At 41.5% G+C, this 15566-nt stretch overlaps 1 protein-coding gene across 9 annotated transcripts in view; it reads right to left on the minus strand.

Annotated features, from left to right (window-relative positions):
- RABGAP1L (RAB GTPase activating protein 1 like) overlaps positions 1-15566 on the minus strand; it is a 245276-nt gene that overhangs the window by 14968 nt on the left and 214742 nt on the right. For 7 of the 9 annotated variants that reach the window (XM_061345653.1, XM_061345652.1, XM_061345651.1 and 4 more), the window contains one exon: positions 2415-2507. In XM_061345653.1, coding sequence (XP_061201637.1) covers positions 2415-2507 — 93 coding nt within the window. Of the gene's footprint in view, positions 1-1348; positions 2155-2414; positions 2508-15566 lie in introns of those variants that run through there. The other 2 variants (XM_061345654.1, XM_061345659.1) reach the window with 1 other exon arrangement.

Raw genomic sequence — 15566 nt, forward strand, 5'->3', positions numbered from 1 at the left:
TTGCTCTGGTTTGGTCCTGGTCTCCCCTAGATGCCCCGGTGAAAGTCAGACCCTCATGCAAGAGCTGTGTTGGCTCCCGCAAGTTCCCTCCACACTAATGCAGAGAATGGCCCAGCTCCTACTCAACAGTCCATCAAGGCACAGGTCACAGGGATGTGTCTTACTCGGGACACCCTTCATCACAGCTCAGAAATGTTGGTGTCCCTGTGGTCCTGACAAATCTCTATTGGCAATAAAAACTGTAGCGTACTGCAAACAACAAAAACTAACTAAAAACTATCAACATACCAAAACCCTATTTCCTTCTTCGCCTATGAGACTTGATATTCTGCAGGGATCTCCAGCAATCCCATTCCCTGCCTGGGCAGTAAACTAAAACCTCATTTTATTCTGGGAAGAGAAACTGTAAGAATTACAAAGGCCTTTAGGGGACAGCCTACACAGAGAGCGCACAAGGCCAGAGGGAGCTAACAGCAACACTGCACTCAGAGGCAGTACTGGCTTTTCAGCAGTGCAGACTCAGTCCTTTCCCAAACCGAGCCTGGCTGGGCAAAGTCTAGCACTGATGCTGCCAAAATGAAATGCACTTCTAAATCCATAGGCTGCAGAGCAATCATTTAAGGGACAAGCAAAGTTGGCTCCCCACTTTCTGCCTGTGAGGAGCCACACAGCTGCATTTCTTGTTGCCCTTTGCAAACACTCTTGAAATGTGGATTCCTACCAACTTCAGCTTGACACATTAATAAAATTGCACAAGCAAGACAAGGAACAGAGAGCACTTACAAGCATTTCTCCATGACACCCATCAGGTGAAGAATGTCTCAGAACTTTGAACTTAATGTGCAACTAAGCAGTTACAGGGACTCCGTCTAGCCACAGCATCGCTGAGTGGATCAGACCCAATGCAGCTCAATAAAAAATATCACACAGTGAGTTTCAACAGCGCAAGCCAAACCCACGGGCTCTATTCTGACTGTGACAGTGGCCAAAGAGTCACTTTCTACACCCTCATTTGCAGCTTCCACAGGGCTTTAAAGAACCCTTATTTGTTTCCTAAGTATGTTTTAAATTCCACAGCGCTGTAAGTGAACCAAAACCAGTCAGTTCATCAGCAGCAGGTTGGGCTTTTTTTCTGAATAGGTCACACTCACTGTTGGCTCTTAGGTGCTGCAGCAGCCCCAGTTCTCACAAACAGTAATACCCACACCCTTTGACATCAAAAGAACTACAGGCAAACCAGTATTTTTCACAGGCAAATATTTAAAAAAATAACAAACGTCAGTTTTACTTTCTGTGTACCTTTAACTCACATCTATGAATGATGGCATAGTCTTAAACTACAGGTTTTCTGAACAATGGTGCGCTTTCCTTACGTTCACAGACCACATAAACCTGTTGCACCCTCTATGTTTACTTACTACGGCACGCTCCTTGTAGACACCATACCAACTGCAATGTCACTTAACATATTAAGGCATAATGAAAAACAGCAGGAAAACAGTACCAGGTATATGTAAGCAATGTCAATTCCCAGTTAACCTGGGCAATGGGCACTAAAGTGCTTCATCTCTGGCAGCTTTACCTAAAGAAAACTGAATTTTTCAAACCAGGGTAAGCAATAAATGGATCCTGAATACCAAGTGAAGTATATGCTTAGAGGCAGAGCCTCCATCACACAAAAATCTATGGCAACAGAATGTAGCTGTGACAATAAAAGCAAATACATTGGAAAGATAAACAATGCTGATCCAAAATTAAAGAACTATTTTTTTTGTGAACTATCAAGCTATAATATTAATAACTGAACCTTCATTTCTCTGCTGTTTTAAAGCAGGATATTTACCGCTATTAACTGTATTGCAGCAGTACCTTGGCACCCCGGGAAAGCTCTGGCTCCCACAGTACTAGGCATTGTATTAACAAAAGATTATTGGTGCTTGGTATTAACAGAGATGAATAACAAGGATCATATCAGTCAAGGAAGAGTTCATCTTCCAAAAGTCTCTGTGGATGCCACTGCACACAGCTTGTGCTAGAGCAATGTGTATTTTCTCCTTTTTGTGTCTGTAGCTGAGAATCACCCTTTGTTTCTGCATCTCATGAAGATCTCCCATAAAAGTGCAACACCAGGAGAGTTACCTACAAACATATAAACTGAAAGAAGAAAAATGTTATATGTGGTCACTTGCAGATGTCTTGAGAGTTACAAATTATGATTGAAATATTCCTGAAAAAACACTAAGGCCAAGTGTTCAAAGTGCTTGTTCAAGAAGGGGGATGAGTTTCACTTGCCACTGAACTTCCCTAAGGTCTGCACTGGCATATCCCAGAGAGGCGAGCATGGTACACACAACTCTGCTTAATCACTGGAACAGCAGCCAATGAAACAGGTTCCCACAGAGCACCTGCCGTACCTGGTATCTGTCCATGGGATCTTCCTGCTGCAGCTGACTCTCTCGCATTGTTTGGTACTCTCTCTCATATTTCTTCAGCTTTTTTGTTGGCACCTGTGAAGCAGATTTGGAAAACATGCATTTAAAGACTAGAAGAACACTGGAAAGGCTGTCTGAAAGCTCTTCTTACAAACAGAAAGCCAAGGAAGTGCTGGAAAGCCAATGCTGAATAAAGTTACACCCCACTGTCACCCTTCCCTACTCAGCAATCCATATCACACACTTACCAACACAATTCACACGGCCAGAAATCTTTCTACATGTACTGCTGTTTATTATTCAAATACTTAAAGGAAGAGTGAAGTAGAGACATTTTAGTAAGAGTAGCAAGAAGAAAAAAACATCAACAACAGGAGAGAGAGAGCAGGAAAGGGGAAAATATGCTTTGATATGTATGATTCACCATAACAATGCCATAGCAAGAACCGTGTTAAAACTGTGACTAGAAAAAGGAGTGTTCGTACAAAAGGACCAGACAATTTCCCAGGAGAGATCCAGGAAATGGTTTTTTATTGCTGAGAGTATTAATGTCTAAATTACAGCTTGGCACCAATGCTCTCATGAAGCCTGTCATCAGACTCCTCCTAGTCAAACGTGGAGACGCTGCAGTGCTCGCTCCCAGCCACAGGAGGGAAACAGAGAGGCGACTACACAGAAATCACATGCAAATTCAGTAAACCACCATGCAGAAAGGTAAAGTCCCAGCCAGCCTGATCCTGGGAAAATAACAGCTTCAACTGGAAAAAAGGTACACAAAGAACACTTGTGTTCTTTTAAACAAAGCATGGAGATTCTGCGCTTTACTTTCACCTTTTAATTGGGTACACAGCGCCATAGGAATGATCTCATCTCCCTCTGGAGAACTTTGATAGCTTTAGTCTGTCCCCACCGTACAAAAAGAAGCTGGCTCTGCTAAGTGTTGAGTCATCTGCTGGAAGCTGGAGGGATCCCCAACATCACATACCATCATAACACGCTATTCCTGTATCTGTTATTCATGCGTCTGTTCCTCTTGCCTGTATTGATTGTGTCTAGCTGATTCCTGGTGTGAGAACATGCCACTGTCACCTTGCCTTAAGCAAAAAATTACTGCCAATGAGTAGAGATACATGTTTACATGCAGATTTGGTGGTGGTGTGGCCTGTGGTGAAGGATGGTCCCACACTCTCCAGCAAGCAAACAGCACAGCAACAACTTTCTTAGCCATACTAAGTAATAATACCTAAAACGGGGATCAAATCATGAAAGGTGTGAGCATCAGGGTGTAAATATCATGTTGCAACTCAGAAAATAGCTTCCATGCTTTTTGAAAGAATACTGTGATTTACTGCTGTTAGTCTCTATTTATGCTACAGCCTTGTCTTAGTTGGAAAGTAGTACCTACATATAGTGAAAGTGTATCTTATTGGGGGGAAAAGGGGGAAATTCCTATTAGCAAACCAGTCCATAGTAATCCACTTATCTCATAAAATAGAAACTTGAAAAGGTATGCTTAATAACTTTGGCAGGGACTATTGCTTCCCTCTTATTGTCTATTCAGCCACATTACTCAAAGGAGTTGATAATTTATTACAGCACTTTCTTCTCTGGATATAGACTAATAAATGAAAAATATTTAAAAGCCCATTTCCATATTCTCCAATTTAATTCCCTGGAACAGTCTGTGAATTCAACAAGGGTGTTCTCTGTAAGCCCTTCCGTAAGTAAGTGCATCATGCTAGCTATGTTTCAGTCTTCATGGGCTGATCCTGAACAAAGTGCTCATAAATCTGCTGTAAAAGCTTCTGCAATATTGATTTCTTCTTTCTTTAGCACCATGGGGTATATTGTCTGGAACTGATGGTTATCAAATTTAGGAGACTCTTATGGTTTATAAACATTGCTCATCTGTTTATCTCAGTATCTTATCTCCTTGACTCATTTTATTTTATTGTGTTCAAGCACAAACTCATGTCACAACTAGTACATAGAGAAAAAGCCATGTGGAGCATCTTAATAAAATGTCCACGCAGAACTGAACAAGCAAAACCTCTTTCAGACAAAAACCTAGCAGACTCCTGCACTGAACACTCGAAGTCCTCACTGCAGTGGGGTGACAGGTGAGAAACAAAAATGCTTTGGTTTTAGCTGTCCCCATGTTCAGACAGGCAGGGCTGGAAAACTCCGCTTCACCTTCTCTGGCAATCCTGAGCCTGGGCAGCGTGCCGGGCATCGGCATCCGCTCAGCTATAGGAGACCTTCCCCTCACTCTGAATTTTAGCTGTGTACAGACAGTTCAGTCTGACCTTGCTGGATTAATAAATCACACACCTATGACTCCTTCCTCCAAAATGTTTTATTACTCTAATGAAGCAGAAGCACTCAGAGGAGGTAGTCATCATTATGTTCATTTGACAGCACAGGAAATGGAAGCAGAGATGTAAAGTGATTTCCTGAACATACCGAAGACAGCCAGAGGCTGATGCAGACAGAAAAATCCTATTACCCAATTTCTCATTTCCAGCTTCGCCACAATGCCAGACTGAGCACAGTATCTCTTTCCAGGATATCCAGTATCTTCTTTTCTCTTACCTAGCATTGCATAAACAGTCCAAAACTACATAATCCTATCACACTGACAGTGTTTCAGTATTCTGTGATCTCTGCACTCTTTTTCCTCTCTGCTTCTCACCTCAATGTGGAAGGGGGGAGGGGAGGAAAAGAAAGAGAAAAAAGCCAATTAACAAAATGTGCGATGCTTTTCTTTCCAATTCTTTGAAGCAGGTGACTTAATTTTCTGTTTCAGTGGTGATGGATTTGCTCAGTATTTCAAGATTGATGCAAGGGAGCTACATCCATCCAAAGGCAAGGTTACACTGTGATGACTGATTGCAGAAGACTCCCAAGCTTGCTTTTGGTGAGCAATGACAGCAACCACAGACACCGCCTACAACCCAGCTTCCCTTTTATCCATCCATCACACACAGCCCAGGCTGCAATCCCTATGGTAAGCCCAGACTCTTCCCACTGCTGCAAAGCAAGACCATTTCCAAGCACATGTTAATGCCTGGGAGCCCACTCCAGTGGTGGTGGGACCACCCTGAGCTCACTCAGCCTTGGCTCAGTCCTTGCACACAGCCAGGAGTACCAGCTGCAAGAGACTTTCACAAAAAAGTACTATTACGTGTGCCCTTCTTGAGGAAATATGAGTTAGGCTTGTGCATACTCAATTTTCCTCACATTATGATTTAAAGCAATACTAAAAGCATGTGAATTTCAAAATGACGCTTGGTTCTGTGAAATATGTCATATGAAAACTAAGCTTTAAACAGAACCCCAGCAGATTAGCAATGACACATTTCAGATCGCACTCATCATCTTAATTCAGACTCAAAGTTGTATCTATTTGTTCCAGGTAATATTTCATATTTAAAAGACAACTAAATCAGGTTCAAGGAAGGACAATATGGCTCTATTTCAACACTTTATTAGGCCAAATTAAGGCCTAATTTTTTTTTTTTTTTTTAATGTAAAAAAAAACCAATCACCACGCGAAGAAACTGTCTCAGTGCTCTACTGGTCTGTGCTGTCATTGCTACAGGTAACCGCATTACCTCTTTCTTAAAATGTGGTTGCCAAAAGTCATGAAGTACTGTCCTGCAGTATCTGCCACTGGGAATAAGATTCGGAAGTAGATAAGCAGTTCATTTTTGTTTGGGAAGGGTGCAGTAACGAAATGAATAAACATGTTGACACAATAGACTTGTCTGTTGGCTTAGACTTTAAAGGGGGTGATTGGGATGTAAGAGTTAGGTATTATGCAAGACAATCTGAACAACTGTATCCCCAATGAGATACTAGCCACAGCATGAAACCTGAGAGGAAAAAGTGCAGATCGCAATTTCTCACAAAACTCCATTTGCGCTGAGCAGTCTGCAGAGAAGAAAATCTGGAGCATTCATTTGCAGAAGAAAATGTAGGGATTAAAACCAGCTGCCACCTAAAGAAAATTCACAAGCTGAAGCACAGCTGGAAGAATTCCCATTTCTCCTTTTGTCACCGTGTGGTGAAGGGCTTGCTGACAACAAGCTGTTTCACCACAGGTTTGAAATTAAGTGGTACAGCCCTCATCGGTGTTTTACCTACCTACAGCAGTGCATTCAGACATCCCCCACTCTAAAACACACCATAAATCTCATTAAACATAGTCTAACCCCTGGTTTGGGGGCAACATGATCGCAAAGTTTTGTGAAGCAGCCTCTCAGACACCATCTGATTCTCACATTAACCTTATTGCAACTGGCTTTGGGCAAGCTTGCAACGCAAAACCTGTGGTGCTTGGGCTGATGAGCCACCTCTCATCACAGTGGACAAAGGTGGGTCCATGGTGTTATTATTCTGCTTGAGCTTGCGTGCTGCATACAGCACAATAAAAGCCCCAAATATCAGATGCTATTTTACCATCTACACTGGCAGGAAGATGTTCCCTACAATTCCTTGGAAATGTACATTTTGTTGGAGAGATCATCTGCTCCATTTGTGCCTGTCTGAATGCCTGCTGCAGAACAGCATCTCTCTCCACCTTGCAACTGGAAAAAAGAACTAATAGAAATGCTCTCTGTATCAGCAAAGCAGCCTGCTCCACACCAGCGCACCTAAGTACCCCTTCCCTGCAGGGGGAGAGTCTTCCTCCTTTGGCAAGTTACTTCATTGTCAGCTCTATAGGTGTTAAGAACCTCCTGAAGAGAGTCTTCAGGGTAACACAAATCCAGTCTGAAAGCTGGCTGGAGGCAAAGGAAATCAGCTTTGCTCTCTTTTTCTATTGTTTAATTTATCCACATCAGTCCATTATCAAAATACCTCAACTGCACCCGAGACTCCCACAGGAATTTATAAAGATGAGGGAGAGGCTGGTTGCAAAATCTGCAGGGTACCTGCACGATTTGCTGTGATTCAAAATGGCAGCAGGCACAGTCAGTGACGCTGGATGATTTCCAACACCAGATCCCTTTGTCAGATTTTTATCTGACGTATTTCCATTCATCTAAACCTGCTGAACCTGGCACAGCACATTATTCTTCTACAGCTCTGTGGTTTAAAGATCTGATCAACTACGTTAGAAAGCTGAGACTGAGAGATATTAAATAAACCTCACTGTACAGCAATCCAGTGGCAACACAGGAAAAGAGAACAAAATTCAGATTCCCTGAATCTAAACACCGGCGTGTACTTTTGCACTTCCCTACAGTACTTGTGCTTGAGAGGCACATATATTGACTGCAAAAGAAAAAGAAGGCTAAAGGAAAGGATGTTCGGCTTGTGGCACAGACTCTTCAAAACACTCCCTTTGCAGATCCCTGGTTTTCAGCATTCAAAAATTCATTTTCACTTTGAGATATGGAGGGCTTATTATCCACTTCAGCTATATTTGTTTTAGCAAAAAAGAGACACCCTGAGTGGCTTAAAAGCAGTGTTTGGAAATGGCTGATTATTTTATACACTTGCAGTCGATGTCTAGTAGCTCACCCAGACAAAAGTGCTTCCTGTCACGTACAGATAAGGGCTTCAGTATTGAGATGCACACCGTGAAAGGAAACAGCTATATCCACTATGTCAGCAAGCACCCATTTTGCATTTAAATTGCCTCTAGTCAACAGGAGTACTGCGGATACCAATACTTGAAACACTTGAGATGAAAAATAGCTGTGTACAGGTCATTTTTATTATCTGACATAACTTAAGAAAGCCTGAACCACAAGATCTCTGCTTCAAAAGACTGTAATGGGCTAAATGAAATTACCCATATACCCCAAGCCCACACATTAGGATCAGCTAACTGGGGAAACTTACACTCTGAGGAGCCATCTAGGACAAGGCCCTGCTCTGGACAACAGAGTTACTATGAAGAGCAGCAGTTTTTTCCAGCACAGAATTTATGCATTGGTTTGTACCTCATACCATAACAGTTCCAAGTGATTCTGTGTCTTACATACACCTTTTGCTATACAGCATTTGGTGCTAAAGGCTTTATATGTCTGCTTAGTGACTGCAAAATCCAGCCCACAGCTCTTGCCATTTACAGGTAAATCATTCATTTTGATTTAGATCTAACGCATGCCCACAACAATTTTAGAGCTTTGGCTGCATTTCTTGGCACACCACAGCAATAGAAGGGTGAGCTGGAAGGCAAGTCACCATCCCTGTGACAACAGTATCAGAAATTCAGGGAAAAGTCCCCAGTAATTTTCTTGCATCACTTGGCAAAGAAACCACTCCTCCTTGCTACACTGTATTAGCGTTCATTTCCTACCTTGTTTATCCTGAAGCTAACACAGACCTACCTCATAGCCACACTTAAGATAATTGCCAACACAAGGGTAGCAACTGATCAGTAACCAGGTTCAAAGCATTGGTATTAGCAAGGCTGTAAAACCTGTCATGTCAAACATATTTAGTCCATGGAGTCCACAGCTTTCACCTAGTAAACCCCTGGCTGAATATGTGCTCTGAAACGTGCCACGAGACTGGTGAAATCAGCTGCCCGTCAGACTGGGTTCTGACTCTGCTGAGTTACCAAAGCATATCTTGTCTCCTGTCACACTCTGTGCCCAGCACAAGAGGAAAAAAGATTCTACTTCCTGAGATGGAAGACGGGTGCTAGGTAGCAACGCTGAACCGGGTGCTCAGGTAAGCTGTATTCATCAGTAAAGAACCTTGCTATACTCTTTGAACACACATTCGGTGTGTATTATTTTAGATCAATCCTGTGTCCTAGTATCAAGAAACTGGTAATGCTGTCACACTTTACAATTGTGTCTTTAAACTCACCCTCAAGCTTCTCTAATGTGCTTGGTGCTAGAACACCCTTAATTACTTTTATAAATATTTCAAACGCACAAGCTTCTAAAAGCAATTACTTTTAGTGCATTACTCCACCAGCAGAAAATATATAGCTTTCCTATATTAAACTTGAACCATTATATACTTACACTGAGGGCTCCACAATCCCTTCTGTTATATCAAATACTTTTATCTCTCCTCAGTGCCTAACACAACTTTTACCACCTCTTCTCAAAAGCCTTGCCTTTTTTCTACTTGCCCAGCTCCATAAGCACAAGTGCTAAAACCCTAAAATAAAATTTCTTCAAAACTGCAAATGAAATGATCAGCATTTTGAAAACACAAGCGGGACAGCGACCAGTATCAGAAACACTCACTGATGATCTCCATGTGTTTGTTCTCACCTATGCACTTAGCTTCTGTGATCTCTGAGGTGAAAGACAAGCAAGTATGATCTCTTTCTTATGCCATATTATTGTTACTTGGGATTACTTTGGTGGCTCTACCCTGTGGCCGAAGTGCAACAGTTTGTATACACACTGAACTTTGTCTTGGCATAGCTAACACGCTACTCTGACATCAAACCATCTGGATTTTTCTCAGCAGAAAAGACAACCGTACAGCTTTAAAACATCAGTGACCGGTGCAACCAGCGCTCCAGTCAACATGCCTGGCTTGCTTGATTGTGAGTTCATGTTGACACAGCTAGAAGGAAGCAATAAAGAAAAAATGTGCATAATGAAGGGTGCGTGAAGGCACAAACTGAACAAGATTAACCCCTCTGAAATGTATGTTTCAAACTCAGCACTGTATGCCAAATCCTTCTGAGAACTGGGTTCAAAAAGAATCAAAACAGTTACAGACAATGAAGACAGAGTATTTTTAATAACTAACACATTCACCTACACAAACTTTCTAATCCATCTTCTAGTGATTGAGAAATTAGGCTTCTGCAAAGATGTTAACTGCCTTTTCATCTAGTTTCAGCACTCCTTTCAAAGTTGATGAACACAGTGATCATGGAGACACTGACAGACCACCGATAAATACCTGTATTTTGCGTTTGCTATGATTACACACAAAGTTTTGGGGTTTGTATATAGCTCTACTAAGGTGTGATGTACTATATTAATGGCAATCTACAAGAAAAAACAAGAGGTAAGAAAGCTGAAGGCTCAGAATTCAGGGGCTTCAGATCTTTCATATGACCCATTGCACTTTCTCATCTTAATATGCTGACTACTGTATCTAGCAGACTTGAAGTGGCTCTATCAATCTCACCTGACCTGTGGGGAGATAAGTAAGTTAAATTTATTCTAATTTATTCTTTATTCTAATTTAACTGGTTTTTCCAGTTAAATGTTGAAATATGGCCTTGTGAAGTAAATCATTATCTGCTCTTCTTTAATTGCAAAGATTCATGCAAAGCGTTCAAAGTCATTAAAACCAAAGACCTAATGAACCAATAATGTCTTGAAACTTACTTCAGATTTCTTCTCCCGAATGGGCTTGTAATGATGACAGAAACAGAAGCAGTTTCTTGAGTGCCAAAAAACACTTGTACCAATTTTCACAGAATTCTTTGTAAGAATGAAATGAGGCAGCTCCAACATACAGAAATGTCCTGCTATTGAACATTTACTCACTCAGATGCCATCTGCATTTATAAAATGTTTATTCGAAACATTGCTTAAATAATTCCTTCTTGATCCAGTAACAATAAGAGGGCAGCAAAAAAATGTTTTCAAACATGAAGAGAAAACCAGAAAATAATAGAGGTTATTAATTAGGAACAAATAAAATAATAACTTAAACTAAATGCAGAAGAAAAAAAGTTTTAAGTTTTTTTTTGCGTGTCATTAGACTGGACTTGATTCTAGAGCATACTGAAAACAAAAGGATTCCAAAGTGCTGTTCATATGCATTAACAACGAGAGCTCAAAAAAAATTATGATTCAGACAAGTCATAACTGTCCAGAAAATAGCTCAGCTCTGTTGGAAACCAGGCTGCAGGGTTTTATGCAGAGCAGAAGTACTGGCGGAACTAAGGGATGAGATCTCTGGTCCACCACCGTTCATTTTCAGTAATCTTTATCCAGTAGAGATTCACTTAGGCCATAAGAAAACTCTTAGGATCCAGCTGATAACTAGCATAGTAATCATAGTAGATAACCAGTAGTAGATAACCAGTGTAACTGGTTCCATGCCAGCATGATTTCATAAACTGTAGCTCTCATTTTATTCTTTATCTACAGGCCAGATTGATAAAAGTGTCTTTGCACTTGTAACAGTCTTCTCTAGCACTGGAATCACTACCACATGATAGATTCATTAAAAAAAAAAACAAACAAAATCCAACCCCAAAAAGCAGCTCAAACCCCAGAAGAGTATCCGATAGCCATAAAGCATGAATTAAAAAGCTTCGGAAATGGGTCAAAAAGCCATTGTCAAAGGGAATCATTATTCAATGGCATTTTTCATTTTGGGCTAATGATGTTCTAAAGGGTGTCTTCTGGGAATCATAAAAGATTCAGCACTATCAAACATTACATCAGTAGCATGGAAGTGAAAAATACAGTCCTGCTAATAAAATCTGCAGATGACACATGGATAGAAAGAGCAGTAAAGAACAAGAAGGACCAGAAATTGCCCACACATGCTCAAATTCTTGGAAATAGCTTACTCAAGTGAAACACACCAGTGTGCTGACTCCAGACCAAATGTATGCAGGGCTTAACTACAGAGCAGAGCAGTAGACATCCAGCTGGTGTTGAATCTTGTGAAGAGATGGGATCAGTCCCATTGGACTTTTCCAAAAGTTTGAAAACTTTTCTGCTCTCTGGGAAGAACGGGGTTTGGGACTGGGAGGCACATGCTGTGAAAGCAGCCTGCCATCAGAAAAAGCAAGGTGACCAGGAAAGTTTCGACCCTGGAGCATCACTGGAATACTGCATCTAGTCCTGGGAGAGGCAGCTGGAGAAAAAATTAAGAGGATGTGCAGCAGAGCCACTGAGCTGTTTTGTGCAGGGTGTAAATGCCTCGCAGAAGGAGGTTTAAGAACTCAAGCTCCTCAGTCTGCACAAGAGAGGACAGACAGCTGAGTTGGTCACAGCACGTAAGTACCTTCACAGGAATGAAGTAAGTAATGGTACAGAATGCTGTACTCTGGCACAAAAACGCATGCCAGATTCAAGATGTGAAGATGAAACCAGAACGAATGTGAGAAATTAGAAGCATATTTCAAACAGAGATTAACAGATTACCATGGAAAATTATATCTTTCCCACTTCCTGTTACTCTCAAATGAGAGCTGGATGCTTTTCCAGAAGAGCATTTAACAGAGTTTTTAATTTTAAAAGAATCCTACTGGAATGAAGTTGGGTGGAAGGGATTAACCATTTCACCTGACATGCTGTCAGTGCTCTTTGTAATGTTGCCTCATGCGTAGCTCGCCATTGTCACTACAACAGCATGCTGCTCATTCGTGTTGTCATCCAACGCCCTTTTTGCACTAATGCTATCCAGACATTTGCTCCCCAGCCGGCACAGATGATGGAGTTATTCCTGCGCAAGGAGAATACGGAGTTCTGCATTTGCCTTTGCTGAACCTCAGGAAGTTCCTCTCAGCCCACTGCTGCTGAGGGTCCTCTGATCAGCAGACCTACCCTGCCATGTGTCCACCACTTACTCTCCAGTTTTTGCCACCTGAAAACCAAGCTTTTGCCATCTGAAAAACAGGGTGCAGCCTCTTCTGGTGCCTAGGTCTGAAGATGCTAAACAGTACTGGCTCCACTATCAACCCCAAAATATGTTTAACCAGCTGCCAGTTAGACTTCAACACAGTGACCACTATATCCTGTGCTCTTGCCAGACCACCCTGTTTCTCACCCACTTTGCCGTTAACACATCTGCTTTGAACATCCTCAGTTTGGCTTCAATGGGAAACTGAGAGCCTAAAAATCATTATGGCAGAGTCTGCTGGCATATAACCACAAACTGGTGTGTAATCCATAAAATGGCTGGTAATTCCTCTGAACAGTGAGCTAAACACAATAAGCAGGCACGCAAATGAAAATACCTTGACGCCTTCCAGAAGAATGTCCTTCCAACTCTGGATTAATAGGATTATACCACTTAGTACACCATTTTTATAACCCCTTGGGTCCAGGTTTTCTGTAGGCATGTTGAAAACTGAAATTCCCTAGACTAATGCTGCTCAGTTCTTGCACAAGCTACACAGCAGTCCACTTTTATATGCCGCCTTGCATGTCTGTGCAAAGTAGTTTCAGAATAACTCGAAATCTTGAAAGTAAGACCACACAACAAAACAACTGTGTGTCATGGTCACACTGTAATATGACTAATTCTGTTATGTATGTTGGAGGATTGCTATCATACAGGGTTGCTTTGGAGCATATTTAGCAAAACCTTATCTCAGATCATCTACATCCTGTTTAATTGTCTAGTATTTATGTGCATCACAGCAATGCTAAAAAAACACTGCTACACTTTCCACTGAAAAATTCACATTTGCCATTGAAAAATATGACTAGAATTGATGGGACCTAGACAAGAGTAGATAATTCTGATTTTCCTCACAAAGTTCATTACCTGTGTGGCACTGGACATGTCAGGCTACCACGCAAGGCTGACCTTTAGCATAAGCAACCCGCACCAGCTATCATCTGAGCCTGGTTTGGTTTCGGTATTTACTGTTTCCCACTTCATGTCGTAACACATGGCTCACTCCCCTGTGCAGAAGAGACTCCTGTGTGCCCTGACCTATTGCACAACCCAAATGAACTGTAACAAGTTACTAGTTGCACGATTTCTGAACTACACCACCACCACCCTGGCATCCAAACTGCTGAACAGGATGAGAGCCTCGGAAGAGCTTTTTTTGAAGCAAACTTTTCTCTGCAACCAGAGCAGCACACAAGAAACTCCTTTGAAAATAAAGGAAACCTGGATTTTGCAAACAAGCAAGATGAACCCCAGAGTGCAAAAAACACCTGTGCCAGTAACAAGAACTCTGAATAAACAAAAGCTCTGCAAATTCTTTCTGCGGAACGTTACTTTATGTACAGTACATACCTTTGCGCAATGTGGTAAAATGACCAGGACACAGTCAACAGGATTTGCCCAAACTTATCCCATTTGGCAGCTTACCCCACGATTAGACATAGCAACAGAGAGCTGAAAGAAACTTTCTGAGTCATCAGATCCCATCCCTTAGTAGTGCAGGCTCCCACGCACCATCTAATCCTATCATAATCCTGTCAAGCTTCATCTTAAAACCTCCTCAGGTTGTCTACATCATTATTTGCTTATTTAATATACATCAAAACCATTTAAAGAAGTAGTGAGGTATTTCCTATGTAAACCCTGCAAACCTCACATTTCTTAACTTATTTACCAGTAAATAATGCACTGAAACATGTTAATACTCTTGCAGGAAGGTTGGAACTAGATGATCTGAAGGTCCTTTCCAACCCTAACTATTCTATGATTCAGGGAAAAAAAGAGTTGATACAAACATATACGTAGACAAAAGTCAGTCCTTCAGATCTGATAAATAATAGTAACAATGATACATTTCCTACCACGGTTGTTCCGTGGTACATAAGTATCTCTTTTTGTTAGAAGTTAAGTAGTTACTTCATAGAGAAATATAAAAAAATGTAATTTCAGCTTATTTTGAGTGTCAAAAATCAGCTGGAGCTGTAATGTGGTGCTCCTGACACCAGTTACTTTCTCCTCCAGTCACTTGTCACTGATCTGGAGGGATCTAGTGATACCTCGCGCAACGTCTATTACTTTTGCTCTGAAGCGATGCAAAAATGAGCAATCAGAGTCTGGTTAAGCACCACTATTCAAAGGTTTAAATTATAGGGTAAGCCAACCATGAAATGTTTTCTAACCACAAGGATTTTAATTTAAACAACTGCAGAACTGGCTCTAGAATGCACAAGCAGTTCGGGACAGGAGGCACCCAGCAAACCCCACCATCATCCTCGTTTGCTCAGAGAAACTTGGAAGGGCCTCTCCCAGAGCCTGCCAGCAGGTATCTTCTCCACAGGAACCTGGCTCCTGTTAATCCTATTGCAACACGGATACCTCTCTGCAGCAAAGATACTACTCTGGGCTTCTAATCCCAATAACAAATACTGCCATAGCAATCAGCTAAAGGAGAAAAAGAGGAAACATTGTGACTGGACAATGAATTAAGGTATACCATGTATTTAAAAGTAATGGGAACAGTATGTGGGACTCCTAATATGCTGGTTAAGTAAA

The sequence above is a fragment of the Neopsephotus bourkii genome, unplaced genomic scaffold (assembly GCF_033783945.1).
Source record: "Neopsephotus bourkii isolate Nb327-2 ecotype Australia unplaced genomic scaffold, CSIRO-AGI_Nbou_v1 NB_234, whole genome shotgun sequence".
Classification (NCBI taxonomy): Eukaryota; Metazoa; Chordata; class Aves; order Psittaciformes; family Psittacidae; genus Neopsephotus; species Neopsephotus bourkii.